We start from the raw sequence: 26152 nt of genomic DNA on the forward strand, positions 1-26152 counted from the left end.
CATAGGTAGTGCCATGGCAGTGGGTGCCAGTTTGAAGCTCTGCTGGCACTAAAGCAAGCAGAAGTTGACCTCTCTGGCCTGGATATTTGGTGCCTTCAAAATTTGGCAACCTAGGCAACGGCTTATGTTATCTATGCCTAAATCTGGATACCCCCTCCCTTCCGTATAAGGTGCAAGTTCCTTAGACACTTTTCCTTTCCCTCCAAGTGAGGTAAAACCCTCAACAGGCCTTCTCTTCCCTTCTAGTGAGGTAATACATGAAATGCAAGGCTGACTGTACTGGTACATATGCTGTCCATAAAAAGAAAAGAACCAGCCTTTAATGCCACCCTCCCCTCCCAGCGTCCTACCAGGTCTAGCACTAAGGAGAACTCAGGTGTGCTTCTTGTCTTCAGAGGAAGTGCAGGCTTCCTATTGAGTTGCTCTTCTGTCAGTGGCGGAACGTGCTTGATGAAATAATAACTGGTAAGAGAAAAGAAATAGAAAGCAAAAATCATGTACCGCTGCAGGAAGTTTAAGTAGGGACAAATCATTTCTTGCAAATTATAGATTTAACTGTAGGCTCACCTACAATTACATTAGAATCTCTATATGGCAGGTATTAAACTTTCCTGTAGCAGTTTTTAAAAAGTTGGTTGTAATTGTGGCATACATGCATACATTTTACATTACTTAAAGATGCACAAAAATACCACCTTTTAATTCAAATACTGCAAAATTTTTTTTAAGAGGTTTTCAAACCTCTTGCGTGTATGCCTGGATCATTTTTGTTTTAACTTTAGCTTTTCTCCTTTTCCATTTTTTTCATTCCATTTTCTCCTTTTCTTACCCCCACTCTCTCACTGCTGCCTAAATTCAAACTCAATACCCTCTCAAAGATGGTTTGTTTCTTATGATCATTTCCCTCACCTTCAATCCCTCCTTCTCTACTCCATCCTGCTGTCTCTCCTCCTCTCCATCCACCCTACCATGGATCACCCCTGGTGACCCCATCTTATAACGTGTTTTCTCTCCTCCCCCCTCCCCCCTCCTATCTTCTCGCTTCACCAACTTAGGCAGCCAACACTTCCCAACCCTTCTCACCGTGTAACAGGAGAGAAAGAGAAAGCATGACAGCAAGAAAATTCTAATCTAATGTTTATATATCAAAGGACCACCCAATGCTGTTTAAAACAAAAAAAATAAAAAATAAGCAATCAAATATATTACAAGCATACATAGTCAAATACAGGAATATATAACTATATACATCCTAAATACACATATTCCAATACATAATCAAATATATCTAAAAACATAATACTTAATAAATGCAAATTAAAAACATCATATAAAAACCCCAATCACTAAAAGATCTGGGCAATTCCCATCGCTCACCATACATGGTCATTAAAAACATTATAAGATAAAATAAATATATTAATCTGTCATAAACAAACATAATAGTAATTGGATTGCTTATTGACCGGGAGATCTAACACAGGCAAATAAGAACAAACAAAATTAGCTTGACAATAAACAATATTTAGCAATTTTATATACCGATATTCATGTAACAAGTTACAAATCACCTCGGTTTACATAATACGATAACCATTGCAAAAGAATTGCATTACATTAAACAAGGAAATAAAACTTGGATACTTTACATTAAACAAGGAAGTAAAACTTGGATGTAAAACGAAAAGGGGTTGAAACAGTATATGGGAAGGACGAGCAATATATTGACCGGGAAGGAAGTTGTCTGAGAATGAGACAGGGGGATATGGAGAGAGAAGAGGTGGAATTGTAAGATCCAATAAGACTGTTACTTTGATGCAACTCAAACATTGCTCTCTGCTTCAACAGCAAGGCATAATGGGGAACTGGATTCAAACAGCAATCAACGAGGGCCCTGACTTTTATGGTCTGGGAAACATAAGCATGGGGTAATCTACATGGCACAGCACAAACTACCATAAGCTTACTGGGCAGACTGGCTAGACCATTTGGGTCCTTTTCTGCCGTCATTTCTATGTTTCTATGTTATGAATCTCCCTATATCCTTCCTCATGAACTCTGTTCATCGGGCAAGTAGCTCTTATCTGTGCCCTTCTCCTCCACTATTAACTTCCACCTCCATGCTGACCAACTTGCTGTGCCATATGCTTGGATTAGAGTTCCTAAACTGGTGTATCATGCTTCCTCTCTGACCATATTCAAACCAAGTTTAAAAATGCACTTTTTTGAAAATGCTTTTAAATTGTATTTATCATAATACATTTCTTATAGGATTCTTGTTGTCATTTATGTTTGTCTTGTCTAGACTGTATACCTGTAAAGTCTTCTATCTTCCAGGCCCTATTTTTCTGGGATCTCGGTGACATCTGGCTGCAATCGTATCAGTTAGTTGCATTGTGGTCTGGCCCCAGACACTTATACCAAATGTCATGGCCATCGGAAGCAGACATCTTCTGGCCACAGATGCAGTCTTTAAAGCCACTGGGTGTGGTCGACTTGCAGGGCATGAAGTTCATTTTACCACTAAGTTTTTTCTTTTTTTTTTTTTTTTTTGGTAGCCCTGAAAATTGCTGTTGAGAGGCTGCCAAGGCAGTGAGGCAATTCAATCGAGTTTTTAGAAGAAAAACCAAAAAGTATTACTTTTAGTGAGAAAGAGAAAAAGAGAAGGTCTGTGTAGGAGCTTGGACAAAATAAGACTGAGGGGTTCATGAGGCAACTCCAGGATATGCTCAGTAGAGCAAAAGCTCTATGAACTAAGAGAGAAGAGTCCATTCAGTGCTGTCACATTATGTTACCCATGTGTTGTGGCTAATTTGACCCTGCTTGACGACGCAGTATCAATTGGACTACTAGACAATCAGGGGGAAAAAAGGGCACTCAAGGAGGACAAGGCTACAGAAGAAAAACTAAATGAGCTCTCTGCTTCAACTTTTACTGAGGAGGATATCAGGAAGATACATATGACAGAAACAATTATGAAGGTGATGGTTTACAGGAAAAAAGTAAATAACTGTAAAACTGAAGATATAATCAGCAATTTGATAAGCTAAATATTAATACATCACTATGACTGAATGGTATTCACCCCAGAGTTCTAAAATCTCAAATATGAAATTGCAGAACTGTTACTAGAAATCTGTAACTTATCATTAAAATCAGCCACTGTAAGAATGGAATGCAGCTAATGTAATACTAGGGGGTGATCTGGTAAACTAAGGAGGACAGAGTCTGACATTGGTGACAGGATAAATAGTACAAGTTGGCTTAATGGGGAACAGCCAATATGGATTTAGTAAAGTGAAATCTTGCCTTACTAGCTATTATTAGAATTCTTTGAAGGTTTAAGCAAACATGTAGATATGGGAAAGCCAGTGGATATAGTGTATTTGGATTTTCAAAAGGCGACTGACATAAGGAGAGACTCCTTAGGAAATTACAAAGTCATGGAAAAGGAGGCAATGTCATGCTGAGAGTTTGTAATCAATTAAAAGATAGGAAAGAGTTTAACTAAAAGGTCAGTTTTCACAATGGAGAAAGGTAAATAAGGGAGTAACTGAGGGATCTGAACTGGGACCAGTATGTTTAACAGTTACATAAATGATTTGGAAAAGGAAGTCACAAGTGAGATGATCTAATCTGCAGATGACACAAAATTATTCAATGTTGTTAAAATACAGTGGACTATGAGAAATTATACAAAGATCTTGCTAAACTAAGGAACTGAGTATGTAAATGGCAGAAGAAATTTAATATGAACAAGTGCAAAGTGCTGAACATAGGGAAAAACAATCATAACTATTGGTACATGATGCTGGGCTCTAGAAAAAAGGATATATTGTGGCAGTGGTCAAAAAAGCAAACATTGTTAGAAATAATTTGGAAAGGAATTAATAAAAAGGTGTATATTATTATGCCTCTCTTCTGATCTATGATGCTATTGCACCTTGAGTATTATGTGCAGTTCTGTTTGCCTCATCTCAAAAAAGATAGAAAAACTATCAGGCCAATACAGAACGGTGCGCTCAGCCGAGCATACTGTTAGCCCCTGTTTGGCTGCGCGTTTTTGACGCGCTATTATTACCCCTTATATAGTAAGGGGTAAAGCGTGTGGAAAACGCGCGTCCAACCCCCTCCCCCCCCCCCCAAAACTAATAGCGCTCATCACACATTTTACTCTCAGAAATTAACTCCTGCCAAAGGAGTTAATCTCAGACAGCACCAGGCAAATGAACAGAAAAGCAGGAAAAACTGCTTTTCTGTACTCCCTCCGACTTAATATCATGGAGATATTAAGTCGGAGGCCCCAAAAATTAAAAAAAAAAAAAATCTGCTCGCGGCCTGCGGTTGGAAGATGGACGCTCAATTTTGCCGGCATCCATGTTCCAAACCCTTGGCTGTCAGTGGGTTTGACAACAGACGCCGGTAAAATTAAGCATCGGCTGTCAGCCACCGCTTCCGCCACCGCTTCCGCCAATAAGGAGGCGCTAGGGACGTGCAAGTGTCCCTAGCGTCTCCTTATTAGCATGGGCCCTAACTTAAATACAGAATCGCACTCCCAGGAGAGTGGCCTGGGTGCGCGTTGGGAGAGCCTCGGAGCGCCGGCTCTCCTGTGCAATTTACTGTATGGGCCTGTATGAAAGGTACAGAGAAAGGAAACAAAAATGGTAAAGGGGCAACAGCTCCTTTGTGAAGAAAGGCTCTTTAGCTTGACAGAAGTTTATAAAATCATGGATGGGATGCAACGATTAAAAGGTACAATCACTGTATAAATCTTTAATCTGTCTGTGTAACATCACTACAATATAAGAGGGAAATGGCAACTTTTCATTATTTATCTGACTAGGTCACAGTTCTGTGACAATGTTCTTGGTGCAGAGATTCAAGATATCCCTCAAAAGAAAATGTTAATACTTACGGGTCAAAGACCTCCCAGTCTTCTTCATAAGTGGCCTCAGGATGTGCCGAGGAATAGACACTTTCTGGAGAAACCGGGGCTACAATGAAAATCAAGACAGACTTAATAAAACAGCAAAGTCTACGGCAAGGGTCTAAAGCTTCTTACCCAAATACCTTTTATACAATCCAGCCACAGACCTCCAAAGCACCTTTCACAGTAGAGGCCTGGATGGCTCAGAAGATGAGCACAGGAATTCAAAGCCTGTCACCTCTAGGAAAGGAGGGTTCAGGGGATGAGCACAGGGATTCAGGGCTTATCACTTATAGATCTGGATGGCAGACAAAGATCTAAACATATATACCTTGGAGGAATGGGGAGATATGATAAATATCTTCAAGGAATAAATGCACAGGAAGATCTGGAATGAGGTTGAAAGGGGGTAGGATTCAGAAGTAATCTAAGGAAGTATTTATTTACAGAAAGGGTGGTTGAAACAAGGACAACCTCAGAATTCAAAAAAGCATGGGACAACCACGGCCATATGGTCTTTAGCTGCCATCATGTTTTATGATTCTATGGAACTAGCACAAGGTTACAAGTCTTTCACCTCTAGATCCTTGTACACCAGTTCAGTGAGTCCTTACGGTTGGGTTAAGGCCCTCTACCAGCAGATGGAGTCAGAGCACAAAGATTCCCTGCAATATCATCGCCACTATATATAGGTGAAACTCCAGTATACCCCTTGTGAGGGAGTGTAGAAAGGCGTCTCCCTCAATCTACCTTAAAGGTACCCCTCCTGGTCCTCCTTAAGCTTGGACTCCCCAAGGTATCCTGGGAGTAGGGAGGCATCCAACCCCTGAGCATAAAACTTGAGGACCTAGACAGGTTAGACAGGCCCCAGGGACAGAGTCCCAGTGTACTGATTCAGGACTTATCTGTAAGGTAAATTGCTTGTACTTAAAGTTTAGAGACTACCTGAGTTCAAAAAGAGTCTGTTCTATTGTTTACTGCCACTTGTATGTCTTTAAGATCATTGTACATAAAGGAAAATTAGTTCTTACCTGTTAATTTTCGTCCCTGTAGTACCACGGATCAGTCCAGACCATGGGTTGAGCCTCCTGTCCAGCAGGTGGAGACAGACCAAAACTGAAAGGGTATCCTATATGAGGACAGAGCCTACCCTGTAGCCCTTCAGTATAACCATTGTCAAAGCAGAGAAATAAACACCATCGAACAAGCAAGTAACAGAAGAACTCAAGCAAACAAGAGAACTCTGAAAATTGGAAACAAGATAAAAACAGCGATTGAACTCTGTGCATGGACACTCTTGCATAAATGTCCACAGTCATCACACAGATGCTTCCGGTGCCTCCTATTAATGAACCCATAGAATAGAAACAGCCTTGGAAGAGTAGTATAAGGATCTTTGAGCGGACAGGAATGCAAGGAAGAGAAGGGTGTTTGGACTGATCCATGGTACTACAGGAATGAAAATTAACAGGTAAGAACTAATTTTCCATTCCCTGTGGATCAGTCCAGACCATGGGATGTACCAAAGCTTCCCTAGACAGGGTGGGACCTTGACAGTCCTGCTCGAAGAACCTGCTGCCCAAAAGACCAAAACACTGGCGCCTAAACATGAAGGCGATAATGCCGAGCAAAATATGCAGGGACTTCCAAGTAACTGCCCTGCATATCTCCTGCAAGGAGACCGACTGGCTTTCCGTCCAGGAAGCAGCTTGAGAATGCAAGGAATGGGCCTTAAGGCCCTCCGGGACCAGACAACCCTGACAGATGTAAGCTGACGAGATCGCTTCCTTCAAACAGCGAGATATTGTAGTCTTAGAGGCCTGATTGCCCCGGTTGGAGCCACTCCATAAGACGAAGAGATGATCCGATACTCGAAAGTCATTAGTCACCTTCAGATAACGCATAAGAACACGTCTGACATCCAGATGGCGAAGATCATCCCCGCTAGGACTTGCAATGTCCGTAGAAGAAATGCGGGGAGCTCCACAGACTGACTGACATGAAATGAGGACACAACCTTCGGGAGGAAAGATGGGTCAGTCTTAAGAGAGACCCCGGAGTCCGAGAAATGTAAAAAGGGCTCACGGCAAGACAATGCTTGGATCTCAGATACCCGTCTAGCGGAGCAAATAGAAACGAAAAACACCGCCTTTAGCGTCAAATCCTTGAGGGTAGAACGGTGAAGGGGCTCAAAAGGAGCCTGACAGAGGGCCTGGAGGACCACGAGGGACAAGTGGGACGCAATGGCGGCTTCAAATGTTTGACCCCTTTGGGGACAACATCTGGATGAGACATAACCACGTAGCCTTCGAGACTTCCAAAGAGAGAACCTAGGGCAGACATCTGTAAGCGGAGCGAGCCAAAGGAGAGCCTTAGAGAGGCCATGCTGGAGAAAGGAGAGGACTAGCGAAACTGGTGCCGAACGTGCCGTAACGCCCGCTTCTTCACAGACCATCTCGAAAACCTTCCAGACCCGTACATAGGCGAGGGAAGTAGAAGTTTTGCGAGCCCGCAAAATAGTGGAGATGACGTCCGCAGCATATCCCCTCCGTCTTAACCTTTGCCGTTCAAAAGCCAGGTCGCAAGACAAAAGCGATCCGCCTGGTTGAAAAATACGGGACCTTGGCGGAGAAGGTATTGAAGATGGCCGAGGCGGAGGGGACCGTCCAACGCAAGATTGACTAGGTCCGTGAACCACGGCCTGCGAGGCCACGCGGGTGCTATGAGAATGACCGGACCGCTGTGAAGCTCTATCCGCCTGAGCATTCTCCCTATGAGGGGCCAAGGAGGAAATACGTACAGAAGAACACCGCACGGCCATGGAAGGGCCAGAGCATCTACCCCTTCCGAGCAGTGTTCCCGCCGGCGGCTGAAGAACCGTGGAGCCTTGGCGTTGTTCAGAGTTGCCATCAAATCCAGGTGCGGGGGACCCCACTTGCTGACGATTAGGGCCATGGCGTCTGACAACTCCCACTCGCCTGGATCCAGACGTTGACGGCTCCAGAAGTCGGCTTGAATATTCTTGTTGCCTGCAAAGTGAGAAGCTGCGAGGCAATCCAGGTGTCGTTCCGCCCACGTGAGAAGCCAACTTGCTTCGAGGCCACCAGTTGACTCCTGGTGCCCCCCTGGCGATTGATGTACGCCACGGTAGTAGAATTGTCCGAGAGTACCTGGACTGCTCGTCGCCGCAGTAGTGGAAGGAGTGCCTTGAGTGCCAGGCGAACCGCACGAGTCTCCAGATGTTTGATGTGCCAGTGCGACTGAGTTAGGGACCAGTGTCCCTGCAAGGTTTGGGACTGGCACACCGCACTCCAACCGGAAAGGCTGGCATCCGTCGTGACTACCATCCATTGCGGGGTCCGAAGGGACATTCCACGAAGGAGGTGCTTGAGAGAAAGCCACCATTGTAAGTCGCTGATGGTAGAGTCGGAAAGTGGGAGCTGCATCTGAAACTGTTCTGATACCGGCTGCCAGTGGGTCAGCAAAGCTCTCTGTAAAGGACGCATATGTGCAAAAGCCCAGAGGACCAGGTCGATCGTGGAAGCCATGGTTCCCAGGACCTGCAGATAGTCCCACGCCGCGGGAAGAGGCATGGAAAAGAAGCTCTGAACCTGATCCATCAGCTTGAAAGCTCTCGAGTCCGGCAGAAACACCTTGCCGACGCGGGTATCGAAGCGAGCCCCCAGAAATTCCAAGACCTGGGTCGGATGGAGATTGCTCTTGGAAAAATTGACGATCCATTCTAGGGACAACAGAAGAGCAAGTACCCGGTCCACTGCCTGGCGGCATAGGGCTTCCAACTTGGCCCGGATTAACCAATTGTCCAAGTACGGGTGAGCCAGTACCCCGTCCTTCCGAAGGGCTGCCGCCACCATCACCATCACCTTGGTAAACGTGCGTGGTGCCATGGCGAGACCGAAGGGCAGGGCCCGGAACTGGAAGTGTTGGCCCAGGATGTGGAACCGGAGAAATCTCTGATGTTCGGCACGGATCAGTATGTGCAAGTAGGCCTCCGTCAGGTCGAGGGAGGCCAAAACCTCTCCGGGATGGACCGCCGCTATCACTGCCCGAAGGGTTTCCATCCGGAAATGGGGCACCTTGAGGGCTCGATGGACCCTCTTGAGATCCAGGATGGGACGGAAAGAGTCATCCTTCTTTGGGATCACGAAGTAGATAGAATATTGGTCTGCACCCTGTTCTGCCTCTGGAACCGGGAGGATGGCCCCCAGCCTCTGGAGCCTTGTAAGAGTCTGAGTCACCACGGCCTGCTTCCGGTGGCCGCAAGGGGAGACCATGTATAGGTCCGGGATGGTGCGAGCAAACTCTAAGGCATGGCCTTTGCCTATGGTTTCAAGGACCCACTGGTCCGACGCGATTTTGGCCCATTCCTCCACGAACAGAGACAAATGACCAGCTAAGTTTGGAACGGAGGGATGGGCCTGCGGATTCTCATTGGGAGGTGGGCGCGGGGCAATGGGAGCAGCATCTCGGAAGGGCCGACGTCCTCAAAAGGACTGGGGCCAAGACTGGGACCTAGAGGAGTCCCCTAGAGGTGGTGAAGATAAGTCATCGGTGTCTGTTGAAGTATCATCACCCCAAGTGTCATAAGGATCAGCAGACTGTCCTTTAGGAAGTGAAGGGGGTTGGATACCTGAGGGTCCCGGTCTAGGCTCCGAAAACATCGGAGGAATCACCGGAGGCACCGATGATGGCATCGAAGGCACCGGTGCAGGCATCGAGGGCACCGATGGATGACTCGATGGCGCCGGCGGACGTATCGGCACAGACGGATGAATCGGTGGTGAGGGGCGTATCGGCATCGATGGTTGAGGCAAAACTCCCGATGGAGGGATGCGGAATGGTGTTTCTCCTCCCAATGAAGCTGTCATCGGGGAGGGCATGAGAGGCATCGGAGACCTGGGATCCATCGGTGGAAGGGCAGCCATCAGCGCCTCCATTCTGGATAGCAGCGGTGCTAGCGCTGCTGGAATCGGGTCGATGACAGGTTCCACAATTGGTGCTGGAGGAACCTGGAGACGTTGCATCGCCTTGTCGATGGCCTCCTGAACCAGCCGGTCCAGTTCTTCTTGGAGACCTGGAGCAAGCAGCCCCGGCTCCGGAACAGAAGAGGGAGGCAGAGGCATAGCCGGAGGGACCACCTTTACAGGTGGAATCGTGACTCCCAAACCCTGATCAGGTGAGGGTTGCCTCGGTGACCCGGTCGCAGGAATGGTTGGTGCCTTTCCTGGACGGGGCTTTTTCGACGGCAGCTCAGTCAATGATTTCGCTCCCTCGATGGTCCGAGTCTTGCGACGGCAATGTTTCTCCCTGCGATCCCCTCGATCTGGAGGGGGAGTAGAGGGTGTCGATGGCAGTTGGTCACGGTCGGTGGATGATGCTGGCGTGAAGTCGACGGTGCCGGTTCCGATGATGTCGATGCGATGGACAGAGTCGGGGTTTGAGCATGGAAGAGGAGTTCCATCTTCTCCATTCTGACCTTGCGACCTTTTGGTGTCATAAGGGCACATTTGGTGCAAGTCAGGACATCGTACTCACGGCCTAAACACATTACACAGACTCCATGGGGGTCTGTGATAGACATGGTGCGAGTACAGTCCGGGCACCAACGGAACTCAGACGCCATGGCCATTGAAAAAAATTGAGCCGCGGTACGGTCGATGGCCAGTAGGCCGCAAGGGCCAAACTCAACGGCAATCGACGGAAAATGGGTAAAAACTTACCGGAGTACCACGGTCAGAGAAAAGTTAAGAGGAGGGACCCCTGTGGGGTAATTTAACTTTAAATAATTCCGTGAGGAAAATTCTTGTCAGGAATCTCTTCAGAGCTCCTTTACCGCGAGGCTACTGCTGCGCGGAAAAAAGAAGACTGAAGGGGGACCCCCTGCTGGCTGCAGGGTTAGTGCCATGCTGGGCATTGCCCAGTAGGGGCCAGTCAAAGTTCTGGAAACTTTGACAGAAGTTTTTCGTGATTGGGCTCCATCCTGATGATGTCACCCATATGTGAGGACTACCATCCTGCTTGTCCTGTGAGAAAGTAAAAAACAAACAAAAAAAAGAAGTCTAGATTTATTGGACTTAGTACTGCCACTTATCCACATCCATGCATTGGCCTGTCAATGTACATACAATTAAGCTCTGGCATTCATTTCCAGAGGATGTAGTAAAAGAAGGTAGCATAGCTGGGTTTAAAAAAAATCTGCACAAGTTCCTGGAGGAAAAATCTATAAATTGTTATTAATGGAGAAAGCCATTTGTTGATCAGTGCAAAAAAGCAGCAAGGAATCTATCAACTATTTGGGATCTTTCCAGGTACTTGTGATCTGGATTGGTCACTGTTGGAAACAGGATACTGGGCTTGATGAAGGTTTTTATGTAGAGCATGTGAAGATATTGGTTTTCCTTCTTTCTGATAATGGCAAGTGCTTATTGTGGTAAGGTGAACTTAGACTGAATTTGTTTTCAAGCCAGGTTCAGATATGTCAAAAAGGTAGTATAATAACTTTGGTGAAAAACAGGAGAAGAGATTTATACCCTTGTCTGTGCTAAGGGGTAAACAACCTCTAGTTGAAAGAGTAAGAGGTACTGATTGAAGGTGTTCTAGATGTGAGCAACAGTATCTGTACAGCCAAAAAAAAATTTACTCTCTCTAACATTCATATTGTTGGAGATAATGAGAAAATGCTGGGATGAAGCAAGTTCCATTGATTCTGTGACACAAGAGCTGGAAGAGAGTTCAGGTGAATAGGTTCCCTAACTGACAAATGAAGGTGAGGAAACCACATTTGAATGGGCCAGAAGGGAACTATGTATATCATAGTTCTTTGTTCCTCCCTTAATTTTACTAGCATGTAATTTAATTTTTGTCAAGGAGCAAGTCATAGCAGACATCTGTGATCCACTGTCTGAAGTGGATACTCTCCTCCTTTTTGGAGGCTTTTGTGCCTGTGGAACTGGATAAAATGCTCCCTGAGTTGCTCTTTAACAAAGTGTAGTTTAGTTCTAGGTCTGGTAATTTCCTTTCTTTAAGCCATTCAATTGGTCAAAATGTATATCCCTTAGTACCGAGAAGCAACAGGATAGAAACTTTTAAATACTCCTAAAGGTATTAAATAATGAAAATAAGGACATATTTTTCAGTGAAAAGGAAATTCTAGAAATTTCTAAATTTATTCTGAAGAATAACAAAAAGCTAATATTTCTTCTCAGAAAGGATATCTATTCGTGGAATAGCCTTTCCAACAGGAGGTGGAAGAGACAACAACTGTATTAGTATTCAAGAAAGCAGGATCTTGAGGGAATCCAAATGATCCTGCAGCAATAGATAAAGCTTTGCCATTGCTCTCCCCACTTTCAAGCCGGAGTCCGGAAGTCCCACTGCCGGCTGATCAGCTTCTGGATCTTCTTAGGAATGGGGAAGGCGCTGGGGGGGTTTCCGCAGCCCGTCCAACACTGGATTAACCCCCTCGTTATCCAATTCCTCCAGGGAGAGCTTAACCCCCACAATTCCTCCAGCACCTGGGAGATAAGGGATCTCAACTCCTCCCTCTTGAACAGGCGGACCACGTGCGGGTTGTTGCGCCCTCAGCTTTGGGCCCCTTGATCATCCTTAGGGTCATCCGGATCTTGGGGATACCCCTCCATCCGGGCCAGCATCTAGGTCCTCCGCCAGAAACAAGCCAACCTCATCCTGAGGGTCATCCAAATCCTCCGAATCCCTGGTATCTGAACCCAGGCGCCCTGAGCGGGGTCCCTGAGGCTGCCCCCACGATCCCGCGGCCCTCAATGGGTCACCCCTCGATCTCTTAGCGGAGTCGGAAGGACTGTCCTTAACACGCCTCTTCCCGACCTCCCTAGACAGAAAAGCCTCATGGAGCAAAAGGACGAATTCGTGCGAGAAGCCCCTCTGGTCCAGAGGGCTCTTCTGGGCTGCCGGGATCCGGCCCAGATGCCCCCTCCGCATGCTGTTGGACCGCGGGGGATAAGGGAGGGGGAATCTCTGGAGCCCCGGGATTGGGCCCCCCTTACCCAACTCCCCATCCATGGGGGAAGGACCGCAGGCCTGAGGCCCTCCTGCGGTCCGTGCTGACTGCAAAGACTCTGTCTTGCAGGCTTGGCCGAAGCACACCCCGAGCAAAGGGAGAAGGGGGTTGAGATATGTGGATTAGACTCCGCAGGCCTCCACCAGCTGCCTGTCATTGCGCTGAATTCACGAGGGGCGCAACATGCGTCCACCGCGGAGCAGGAACTAGAGGGTGCACCGCCACAAAGTTCCTGCCGGCGTGAATCAGAAGCGCTGATGCTGTGGGAAATGTGTGCGGGCGCCACCGTAAAAAAAACAAAACACACAAAGAAGGGGCACTTCCCCCAGCTGGGGACACCTTCCTGAGGCGGCAAAAGCCGATCCTCCAGGGCCAACCCTTGATGATCCCGCCGAGCAGGCCGCCTGACCAGCAGCCCAGACAGAGAGATGCCGCTGCTGCTGAGCCTCCTAGCTTCCCCCCCCCCCAAGAAAACCCCAGCAGCAAGAACTCAGGAAAGAAAGAGAGCCCCACAGGAGGATACACTTCCCTGAATCCAAGGGGCAGGCGGAGGAGGACTTTGGGACCCACTGAGGGAACCAGTCCGCTGGCTGTCAGTAGTCCCGGGGTCACGGACTAAAAGCTGCTAGGGGGATCCAACCTCCCGATTCGCCCGGCTCAACACGAGGAATGGCCCTCAACAGGAACCTGGCACCTCGGGGAACAGAAATCTTCCAAACACAAGATCAGTTGAGGCTGGAGGTAAACACCTCTACCATCTGCTGGAGGCAGAGAAATACCGAGGGACTGCAGGTGGCGCTCTCAGATATGTAGCAGTGCTCAAAGATTTGTTCTCTGCCTCCATCTGCTGGTAGGGATGAATAAACCCAATTGTCTGGACTGATCTGGGTATGTTCAGGAAATGCCTTTGATATTACTTCTCCTCTTGCAGCACTCTGGTAAGTGACTATTGCTTTTTTTTTTTTTAAAAACAGGAAACAAGTCCTCTGTACATCTCACCTGTAAGTGGTGGAAGGTCATGGCCAGGTGCCTCCTCTACCTCCTCTAAACCGTTATTGATTGCAGGTCGGATCTGTGCTGTTTGACTGGAGTAAGCCACCCCATTGGTTGACGTTGCAGTGCCAGTAGTGATCTCATCTACCTGTTCCATATCAAGTTGTTTAACTATCTCTTCTGCCTCCACGGCTTGTCCTGGGGAATCAGATCCAGATGTCCCTGAAATCATATTCCAGCAAACTTACCATTGATTAATCTACTTGGCCAGATATCAATATTTCCAGCAAACAAGGGCTGGGCAAGTCAGATCTAAAATCATATATAAACAGGGAAACAAATGCAAAGAGCTGTACTAGGTGATGACTTCAGAATTCCTTAGCCTAGGATCTTAAAACGCTCAATGAGAGTTGCTGGATATCACATTTATTTGAGATGTCATAAGAGTTTAAATGCTGCTTCTCAGCTGGCAAAGCTGAAACTGCCTTCCAATGCTATTTATGTTTTATCTCATTTTCAGAAAGCTTTGGGACACTTACCATTTTTATTTGCTGGTGAAAAGAAGTTGAAGACAGGAGAGAATATGGTCCCCAGTAATGTAGTCCTTGGGGGGCTGACAGCACCAGTGGCATCTTCTGCTTTTCCATTTTCTTTCACATGCTGGATAGTGACATCATAGTTTCCAGCTTCTGGAAAGCACAGAGCCCATCGGTATGATTCTTTAAAGTCCATTTTATTTTCATTTGAAAATAAAACCTTTAAACCTGCCTAAACATTAAATATAGCTGAGTGCATGTTTTCAGCATGCTCTCTATTCAGTTCTAAACAGACAGGACTCCACAGATAACATATAAAGCTGCATAAATGCATAACACTACCATTTATTTTTTACTAAGAGCTAATCAATCTCGACTTAAACAGACCTTAATTGGTATATAAATGTATCACAGCAGTTTCATACTTTTCTCCAGGGTTTAATATTTGCTCCAGCCCACACAGTACTAAAGCTCCAGCCAACAGCTTCTGTAAAGATCCCAGTTTCCATACTTAAGTTGTGTGTTCAGTCCATCCCATCACAGACACTAAACAAATCCTAACCACTGGTCAAAAACTGCAAAAAGTTAAGAAAACCTACAAGCAGGTCCTGAAGCTAGGAAAGTTTTATGTACTATAATGCCCTGACCTTTCTTTCCCGTCCCTCACAATATTAACCTGTGAAGCCAATATTTACAAACCTCCATTGACCTGACTTTTCTGTCGCACTCGGGAGATTGGTTTACTGGATTTGTCGCCTGTCCGAGGCGTAGATGTGATCAGATTGTTGTCTAGATCATATTCCGTCCTACTCCTCTTTGCAGGATTTTCTCTTTCTTCCTTAACCCAAAAAGGGAATGAAAGGAAAAACCTGAGCAGTCATCTTTTATTAGTACCACCATTCTCTATGCATGCAACATACAACTGTGAATGCCACTCAGCTAACCCCAGCTGTACCTAGAGGTGTACAACTATGAAAGGAGCAGCTCATTTTCAGAACTTTGTAGTGGAGAATGGAAACTTGCAAACTTGTTAAAATTGAAACAATATTTTTAACCATCTATAATTACATAATGAAGCATTAATGATTTCATACCATAAACTTTGTGTCTAAATGTACAATTATCCTTTTTCAGCCTTCATGAATATTTGGTAATTCTATGCTGGAATTATGTGTTTTTTTCTATCACCATTAAAAAACCCCAACTATTTCAAGAAGAATAAGACAAACAAGAGCTTGTCTTACTGACAAACCTGCGCTCATCTGGTTGGTAGCTCCTCTGGTTACAGGACAGCAAGTCAGACAGAAACATACAAATTTGGGAGGGAGAGGGAATACTCAATTTGTTCTGATAAGATGCTGTTGTGGAGAAATGCATTTATTTTCCTTTTCATTTCACATGTGAGACATTCTGTAATTGATTCCTTTGGTTCATAAGGAAAAGCAAGTTTGCTTACCGTAAACGGTGTTTTCCGTAGATTGCAGGATTAATTAGCTATGATCTGTGTAGTGTGCCCCCTGGTGGTACTGGCGGAAACTTTCTCAAAGCTATAGAGCTTTTGTTTCACTGAGCATGTGCGAGAATTCCCACACAAACTTCATCAGCATCCCCTCAGTCCATTCCAAAATATTCTATAGGTAAGAGAGTTTGCTGTCCAGGGAGGAGGGTGGGCATCTCATCCTGCCATCTATGGAAAACACCACTTATGGTAAGCAAACTTGCTTTTATCTGTTCATAAGCAGGGCTGAATTAGTCATGATCTATCGGGAGTCCCATATTTGAGGATTGCATCAAGAAACTTTTTTTTTGCAACCTGGACCCCACCGTGGAGAGCATGTCCCACTGCGCTGTCTTTTGTAGCTACAGAGTCCAGACAGTAGTAAGCAGTGAAGGTATGCACAGAGGACCAAGGGGCCACTTTGCAATTGTCTTCAATAGGCACCCCTCAAAGATGCGCTATAAATATAGCAGTTGCAGTCACCTGAAGTGCTCTCACTGGGCCAGCAAGGTCTAGAGGAGCTGCTGTATAGCAGTGTTGGATACAGTTAGTTATCCAATTTGATAGGCTGCTCTTTGAAACGGATACTCCAAGCCTGTTGAGGTGTCTTTTGGCACGCTTGTGTACAGTGCTTGTAATATGCCAAGGCGCGTTTGCAATCAAATGTATGTAAAGAATTTCTCATCTTCATGGACATGGGGTTTGGGAAAGAAGGTAGGAAGCATGAAAAGTAGATACCACCTTTGGCAGAAACTTTGGTTGTGGCTGTAATATCACTTTGCTATGATAGAACTGCAGGTAAGGAGGCAGGTGAACAAGTGCTTAGAGTTTACTCACTTAACATGTCTAGTCACTGCAATGAGAAATAGGACCTTCCATATAATGTATTTAAGGGAGGTCATTTTGAGTGGTTTGAACAGGGATTTTGTAAGGGCTGTAAGCAATACAGTAATGTTCCAGGGCACCTGAGGCTTTGTAACCAGCAGATGCAATCATGTCAGCCCTTTCATGAACTTTGATATCAAAGGGTGAATTAAGACGGGATGGCCATCTTCACGTACATGATACGCTGCTTTGATGCTTAGATGAACACTGACTGATGAAGTTGCTAGTCCTGAGTGGGATAGGTGAAGCAAGTAGTCTAGTAGAACCTTTGATTCACAAGTAAAAGGGTCTACTCCACGTGAGGAATGCTAGTTGGCGTAATGGTCCCATTTGTTGGGTTGAAAGTTTGCGTTCTTGCACCGGATCCAAGGCTCTGAACTGACTCAATACCGTGCGCTCAACCTCCATGCTGTCACATGAAGAGATGATAGTACTGGATGTAGCAGTTGCCCCCACCCCAATCAAAAGGCAGGATCGATGAGGCCTGAGGCTGGGCTTGCAATCTCAGGGTTTCAATCTTCACCACCCTGGTTCTTTGCGTCCATTGGGAGAACTGTCAACAGGGACCACAATTTGCCTGATCATGGTAGGGGCCCAGATATAGATAACACAGGTCATGGCCATTTGTAAGTGACATGATCTGGTCACAGGAGTAAGCCTTGAAGCCAGTGGCTGCTCTATTTGCCATGATTGAATCCTCTTTCTTTTTTTTTTTTTTTTACTGTTTATTTAAACAATCAGCAGACATTACAATTGTAAACAAGATATACAGCATCTCTAGACACAGGCATTCTATTACAAACCTAAATACAGAAGCTAGGCAATCCCCATTCTATCCGAGTAATCAGTGTCCTTGTCCACTATTCAGAACGTCAGGGGTCTTCTACAATGCAGGACACCATCCTCCCTCTCCCAGTTGCCTCCAGTAAGGTTCCCACACTTTGCCATAAACAAGAGATTTCTTAAGTAAAGCAAATGCCATTTTTTCAATAACTGCTATATGCTGTACTTGCCTATAACAATGTGAGAGCAAAGGTTGTGATCTCCAGCATGTAGCAATTGTGAATCTAGCAGCATGAAGATGATTTTCCAGCTTGTGCAAAGAACTAACAAGTGCTACGTCAGCCCAAAGCCCAAGCAGACCCAGCACTGGAGACTCACCTGACAGCCTATTATTGCCTTCATTTTAGTTTCTACCTCATTCCAAAATGTCTGCGCTAAGGACATACCCACCATACATGTAAGACCCATCCTCCCCACAACCCCTCCAATAAAGATAAAATGCCCCTGTGGAAAACTTAGCATAATATAGGGGATATTTATGTGGTGTTCTCACCAGCTTATACATGAACTCTGTCCTCTAACTACATATTTAAATTGTGTACTTTTTTCCAGATTGCCCCCCCCCATATCTATCAATTGTGTTCCAATAATTGCCCGGTATAAAGTAGCAATGCCCCTCTTGCCCATCCCGCAACCAAAAACACCTGTTCCACTCAAGAAGGTGACAGTCTAACCTACATCACTCCTTCCGTCTAAATCATCTGGGCCTTAAATCTATCATAGCTTCCTCTAGTCTCTTCTCCCAAGTCATATTTGATTTGAAAATCTTCAAATGAACACCAACCCTCTTCATCCCACATCTGTCCTAAATATCTTAACCCCAAACTCCACCAGTTCTGAAAGTCTGCGTGCAAAGCGTTAACTGAAGAAATGGGTTCTTCCACAACACAGTCACTGGTGCACGAACATCCATAACCACACCCATCCCCTTACATATTACCCGCCATACCCGAAACGTATGCGCAATTATGGGACAAGAACGCACAATTTTCCACACCTGTACCGAAGCAGCAGGCATGCATGGCAATAATATGATATCTACACATCCTGACACGCCCGCCTCCAATGAATACCACTATTGAGAATAATCTCTATTAATCTACATTCTTAGACTGTCAATTCATGAGGCCAGTAATAGCCTAAAAGATAAGGCAATGCCATCCCCCACTGCCATTTCTGGATTTCCAGAGCACACACATTTTCACCCTTGGGGCCTTCCCCTACCAAATAAACTGTGAAATCTGCCCATTAAGAATTTTCAAGGCAAGTCCACAGGAACATGTTGTAAGAGACATAATTCTAGGCAGGATGTTCATTTTAAGTATCCCTATTCGACCCGCCCGTGTAATTAGGAGTCCTGACCCCTGCCGCAAACCTTCTAGTATTTTATTGTAAATGGGAGCATAATTCATCCTACATAAATCTGACCAGTTACATGGGATATAAAAACCTAAGTATTTGAAATCCTCCTTTGCCACTTTGAAGTTCTGTAGACACTTCAGTATCATACGCTCAGTTGTGCCACCTGTCAAAATAATTCAGATTTCTGGTAATTAACCTTGTATCCAGAAACCACTCTGTACTCCTCCAGAACTTAAAGAACCCTAGGCACTGAAGTGGCTACAGCTGTAACTACAACACTTCATCAGCATATAAGGAGATTTTATGATCCTTGCAGAAAAAACTGTATCCTTTAAGTTTCCTTATTCTCCCGAACCACCCAGGCCAGCACCTCAATAGAGAGATCAAACAACAATGGTGACAACGAGCACCCTTGCCTAGTACCCTGCTGTATTGGAAACTCATGGGACAAGGACCCATTTGTTAAAACCCATGCCACTGGATGCATATAATGAACCCAAATCCACCTCATGACATACACATCGAGATGGAAAGCACGCAAAACCGCAAAGAGAAAAGATCAGTGCAACTTATCAAATGCCTTTTCAGCATCCAATGCCACACCAAACCTGGAGCCTAGTGCTGTCTGGCGAGAGAAATAATTTGAAAGGCCTCTGAGTTCTGGCAGTAAAGAGTCAATAAATGGGGCAGTATGGTTTCCAATCTCAATTGCAACATCTTAATATCATCATTCAATAGAGAAATGGGCTTATAGGACCCAGAATCTTCTTCCTCTCCTTGGAAATGTGGCATCCGTCAACCTATGCTGGCAATTTGGGTTTCCCTTTAAATGACAAAACGAATTCTAGAAAGAATTTCTTATAGAAGTCAAGGGGGAAGCCACCAGGGCCCAGGCTTTTACCTAAAGGGAGCAGCTTCACTGCCATTCCCAGTTCCCTCAATCATATGAGGTTTCCTCAGCCATTCATTGTGCTCTTCAGCAAACCTAGGAGCTGTACTTTTCCTAAATACTCAGCAATTGCCTCTAAGAAGCATGTCTCCCTCCCAGCATATAAATCCGCATAATAATCTTGAAAGGTATCATTAATAATCCTAGTGTTTCCCGACAACCCCTGCTGTCCTTATTTTCGTAATTATGTACCTCTAGTTCTTTTCTTAAGCAAATGCGTAATTTGCCTGCCTTCCTCCCGTGCTCATAAAACTTCTGGCGCATAAAACACATTGCTTTCTCTATTTTATCAGTTTGCAATAACTCCAAATTGTGCCTCCACACCAATAACTGTTTCCAGACTTTTTTTTTTTTTTTTAACTACCACCTCTTTTATGTAACGACTCTAGCCTAGCAATCTCTCTATCAACTTTTCCTTTGCTTCACGAACCCTTCTGCGATAACTCTTATATCCTATTATTTAGCTGCAGCGTACCGCTTTAAGTGTTTCCCAAAGCACCACCAGGCTATATTCTTCAGTAGAGTGAATTTCTTGGAAGGCTTTAATCTCCTTTACTATCATTTGCATGAAATCCTCCTCTCCTAGCATGGATACATTCAACTGCCACAAGCACACCCTTGTCAGATCTTGCACGGTATTAAGTGACAGCTCTACAGGATGATTAACTGAGAGACTTAGCAGGGTAAAATATCAGTCCCCACTACTCTACCCACTAGAGTTCGCGAACAGAGGACGTAATCTAAACAACTATAAATGCTGAGAACAGCTGAGTAATATTTATAGTCCCTACCACTGGGAAATTCAGCTCTCCAAACATCCACCAACTCTGTCTCCTTAATCTAACCCTTAATTTCTTTATTCTGCTCTGGCTCCTCCATCACAACCAGTTCATGCCCAGCTCCAAACAAATATTCCAGTTCCCAGCGGCCAAAGTAGGATATTTATTTTATTTAAAAAAAAAAAAAATCTGAATAGTTTCACTGATTCAAAATTGCTTGAAGCGATGTACAACTTATTAAAAATAATAAGAAATAAAAATATAGGCACAATAAAACACTAGTAAAAATAAAATATACAAAACAATATGAATACACAAATTAAAATATGACATACACATTCATATACATAACTCTCTCTCTCCATGCCTACCTAATATTAGCTACAACAAAATGTATTCCTTCTTGTTAACAGCCACATCAGATAGTGAGAGATTGAAACATAAACCAGGTTTGCAGCATTCTTCTGAACATTTTTATAATCAATCAATTTCCTCCCTTAATTCAAGAGGGAAATCATTCCAAAATACTAGGGCACTACCCATAAATGTTGTTTTGTCGAAAGCACTTTACAGAAGGAATTTCTAACAGTAATTTCTAACAGAAATTTCCCTTTAGATTGTAAGAGTCTAGTTGACTCGCTCCATTTCAAGCGCTTCCTCAAATTTGCTGAACCTATTCTGTGCAAGGCCTTAAATGCTAAAATCAAACATTTAAATTTGCAACGGAAAGCAACTGGGAGCCAATGAAGTTGAAGTAGTAAGGGGCCAGCTGAAGTTTTCCTAGACACCCTGTAACTATGCGCCATCATCCTAAAGCATCTGTCTTCCTCACCTCTTGTCTATGAACTGATGCACCAAATCACCCTCAGAGACCCCAACAAAATAGATCTCGGACAGCTGAAGGCATCTGATATCTTTTCCAGAAACAACTCTGTGCAAGAAGTTCTTTGAACTCCAAATATTTGCTGCTTCTCATAACTTGAAAAACACTATCCACCCTGCACCCCTTTCTCCAGCTTGTCTCCCAAAACTCTAGCTTTAAAAAAACAAAACATCCTACGCACCCAAAAACAGTAAAGAAAAATAAAAGATAAAATATCCCAGGAGAACATGCTCACAGTCTCTGGCCATCATCACCGAATATCACATCCCACTGCTGTGCCCAGCTATGGCCATTCCGCACACTCAAAGTGCGGCATCCACGTGTTTAGGCCTCGTGTCGTGTCACTGCATCTCTCTGCCTCTGTACCGGCAATGCTTCTCCCACTCAGTCAAAGTAACACTGAACTTCTGCCAGCAATTCAAAGATCTTCTCTTGATTGTTAATGACTACCTTTAGACAAGCCGGTTACAACAGCACATACGTGAGGCCTTTCTGTTGCAAAATTCACTTGATCACTGCCTAGCCTGCTCGCTTTTTCTGCACTACTGAAGAGAGGTCTTGGAAGACTATGACTCTTATTCTTATATAAGATTTCACCCTTCTCTCTTGCCCTGTTTAGGATGCGCATTTTGTCAGGAAAGGAGTGGGTCTGCATGATTATGGTTCTTGGCCGTCTGCCCAGGCCTGGAGCTTAATCCGTCTGTCCTTTGCTTGCAGACCAATTACTTCTGGAAGCCAGTGCACAAAAAACCTTAGAAGAGTGGTACCTTCCTTGTCTTTGGGCAGACCCACTGCTTGTATATTTCACCAATGGACCATATTTTCCAGATTGTCTACTTTTTCTGACAATTACTGAGAGAACAGAGGAGAGGATCACCTTGCTGGTGGCTGAAAAGAATCAGTAAGTACTGCTTGGGGAAATTTTTAAAACTTAAAAGTAGTGGGGAGAAGTAAACTATTGGAGTATATTATTTAGTATGTTTGTGTATCTATATTGAATAGCTAGTCAGAAGGCAGGTCTAAGAAGTAAGATGGGAGAATTAGAATGTATAGCAGTGAATGATGACAGACTTAATTGGCTTCTCAGGTGGAAGGAGGATAACCAATGGGACAGTGCTATACCAGGGTACAAATTATATCGCAATGACAGAGAGGTGCATCTGGGAGGCGGGTTGGCGCTTTATGTCCGGGATCGCATAGAGTCCAACAAGATAAACATCCTGCATGAGACTAAATGTACAATTGAATCTTTATGGATAGAAATAACTTTGTGTTAGGGAAGACAATAGTGATAGAAGTATACTACCGTCCACCTGGCCAAGATGGTGAGCCGGACAGTGAAATGCCCAGATAAATTAGGGAAGCTAAACAAACTGGTAGTGCGGTAATAATGGGAGACTTCAATTACCTCACTACAAGACGTTGTGAAACTCAAATTTTTCTTCAATGTGCACATTTTTCTTCAATGTGCACATTGAAGAAAAATTTGAGTTTCACAACGTCTTGTAGTGAGATATTGTAGTTCGTTGTGCATTGGGATTAACTGTTATTATTTTCTGTAGACTTCAATTACCCCAATATTGACTGGGTAAATGTATCATCGGGACATGCTAGAGAGATAACGTTCCTGGATGTAATAAATGATAGCTTTATGGAGCAATTGATTCAGGAACCGACTAGAGAGGGAGCAATTTTAGATCTACTTCTCAGTGGAGCACAGGATTTGGTGAGAAAGGTAACGGTGGTGGAGCCACTTGGCAATAGTGATCATAATATGATCAAATTTGAATTAATGACTAGAAGGGGGACAGTAAGTAAATCCACAGCTCTAGGACTAAACTTTGAAAAGGGAAACTTTGCTAAAATGAGAAAAAAACAAAACACACAAAACTGAAAGGTGCAGTTAGAAAGGTAAAAAGTGTGTAATAGGTGCGGACATTGTTAAAAAATACCATCCTAGTTGCACAGTCCTGATGTATTCCACACATTAAGCAAGGTGGAAGGAAGGTCAAACAATTGCCAGCATGGCTAAAAAGTGAGGTGAAAGAGGCTAAAGATCTTCATTCTTAAATTGGAAGGGTCGCCATCAGAACAAAATAGGATAAAGCATAAGCATTGGAAAGTTAAATGTTAAGACATTCAAAAGATAGGCTAAGAGAGAATTTGAAAAGAAGTTGGCAGAAAGCCTGCGAGGGAGTCGGTTGGACTATTAGATCATCGAGGGGTTTATGGGGCACTTAGGGAAGATAAGGCCATGGTGGAAAGATTAAACGATTTCTTTGCTTGGTGAGATACCCGTTCCTGGAGACTGCCAGTGTACTCAACCAACATAAGGGTCGAAACCAGCCATACTGTGGATGCCCTGAACTAGGGGTAGGGCAACAACATACCCATATTCATATGGAATCGAGGTTCGCCTCATGGGATATTCCTTGGTGCCTCTCCTGGGCAGCCATGGGTGGGATGCTGAGTCCATCTGTCTACACTAAGGAAAACAAAATTATTAGGTAAGTAATTTTGCCATTTTCTAGCGTGTAGCAGATGGACTCAGGACCAGTGGGATGTACAAATGCCCAAACGAGGCGAGAGGCAGGGTGAGAGGCTGCCCGAGGTCCAGAAAGCACCGCCCTTGCAAAGGCTGCGTCCTCTTGAGCCTGGACATTCAGGCGGTAGAACCTGGAGAAGGTGTGTAGGGAAGACCACGTCGCTGCTCGACGGATGTCGGCAGGCGACAGTAGCATAGACTCCGCCCAGGATACTGCCTGGGCCCTAGCAGAATGAGCTTTGACCTAAAGGGGTAAAGGCTTCCCTGCCTCTACGTAAGCTGCCTTGATTACTTCCTTGATCCAGTGGGCTATAGTAGCTCGCGAAGCCGCTTTGCCCTGTTTCTTCCCGCCATGAAGAATAAACAAGTGATCTGTCTTGCGCACCGGTTCCAAGATCTCCAGGTACCATACTAGGAGTCTGCCAACATTTAGATGGCGAAGAAGGCGGGAGTCTTCTGTGACCTTGTATCCCTCCGGTGTCTGTAAGGAGATGGATTGATTCAAGTGAAACTCCGAGACCACCTTTGGTAAGAAGGAGAGGACAGTGCGAAGCAGTACTGTTCCTGGAGTAAATTGAGAGAATGGTTCCCGACAGAATAGTGCCTGTAGTTTCAAGATGCGACGGGCCGAGCATATTGCCACCAAGAATACTGTCTTTAGTGTTAACAGGCATAGCGACAGACTGCGCATCAGTCTGAAGGAAGATCCTGCTAGAAAGTCCAGTACTAGATTGAGGTTCCATAGGGGGACCAGCCACTTTAAAGGTGGTCAGAGTTGTTTAACCCCTTTAGGAAATGGGCCAAGTCTGGATGTGCTGACAGACTGTTTCCGTTCACCTCAGTCCTGAAGCAGGAGAGGGCTTCTATCTGGATCCTGAGGGACAACCCTTTCTTCAGGCCATCCTGTAAAAATTCCAGAATCATGGGGATCTTGGCCGTTCGCGGGCGCACCCCGTAGCCCTTGCACCAGGCCTCAAATATTCTCCAGATCCGTATGTATGCCAGGGACATTGAGTACTTCCGCGCGTGAAGCAAGGTGGCGATCACGGCCATCGAGTAACTGCACTTCTTCAGGCGAGCCCTCTCAAGGGCCAGACAAGTAAGAGAATCGAGATGGATCTTCGTGAAGAATCGGACTCTGCTGGAGAAGGTCTCTGTGTGGGGGGAAGCACAGAGGACTCCCCACGAGGAGCCTTCGCATGTCTGTGTATCACGGGAGGCCCCAGCGATTTACTAGAAGCTAGAAGCCTTTGGTTGACAGCATCCATTCCCCCGGGTCCAGGCTTTCCCTGCTGAGGAAGTCCGCTGTGACGTTGTCTTTTCCTGCGATGTGGGAGGCCAAGATCCCTTGTAGGTTTAACTCCGCCCATTCCATAAGGGGGTCTATTTCCAGAGACACATGATGGCTCTTGGTTCCTCCCTGGTGTTTGATGTAGGCGACCGTTGTTGTGTTGTCATACATCACCCAGATCACTTGCTCCTGGAGTTTGAGCCCTCTTTCTTGGGCATGATAAAATAGATGGAATAATGCCCCGTATTTACTTGGGGTGTTAGTACTGGAGTTATAGCCCTCAGACTGAGGAGCCTTATCAGTGTGGTTTCTACTTTCAGTTTCTTGAGCTGGGAGTGGCAAGGTGATATTGTGAACCTGTTTCGAGGGATGCTGCAAAATTCCAGAGCGTAGCCTTCTCGTATGATGTCCAGTATCCATTTGTCCGACGTGATCTTGACCCATCGCTAGTAGAAGAGGGAAAGTCAACCCCCTATCTCCTCTTCCCGTGGATGGGTCAGCCCAACTTCATTGGGAAGCTCAGGTCGGGCCTGAGCCCGAACCTGAGCTGCTCGGAACCCCCTTCCCTCGCCTGAACGGAGATCGAGAACGAAGTTGGTATG

General features: G+C 45.2%; 1 protein-coding gene across 6 annotated transcripts in view; it reads right to left on the bottom strand.

The window, feature by feature from the left end:
• Window positions 1-26152, bottom strand: part of CTDSPL2 (CTD small phosphatase like 2) — a 127558-nt gene that overhangs the window by 66989 nt on the left and 34417 nt on the right. For 5 of the 6 annotated variants that reach the window (XM_029574687.1, XM_029574684.1, XM_029574685.1 and 2 more), the window contains 5 exons: window positions 15215-15353; window positions 14519-14668; window positions 13986-14201; window positions 4916-4994; window positions 351-462 (listed from right to left, as the gene is read on the bottom strand). In XM_029574687.1, coding sequence (XP_029430547.1) covers window positions 351-462; window positions 4916-4994; window positions 13986-14201; window positions 14519-14668; window positions 15215-15353 — 696 coding nt within the window. The remainder of the gene's footprint in view (window positions 1-350; window positions 463-4915; window positions 4995-13985; window positions 14202-14518; window positions 14669-15214; window positions 15354-26152) is intronic. The other variant, XM_029574686.1, reaches the window with a different exon arrangement.

The sequence above is a fragment of the Rhinatrema bivittatum genome, chromosome 13, assembly GCF_901001135.1.
Source record: "Rhinatrema bivittatum chromosome 13, aRhiBiv1.1, whole genome shotgun sequence".
NCBI lineage: Eukaryota > Metazoa > Chordata > Amphibia > Gymnophiona > Rhinatrematidae > Rhinatrema > Rhinatrema bivittatum.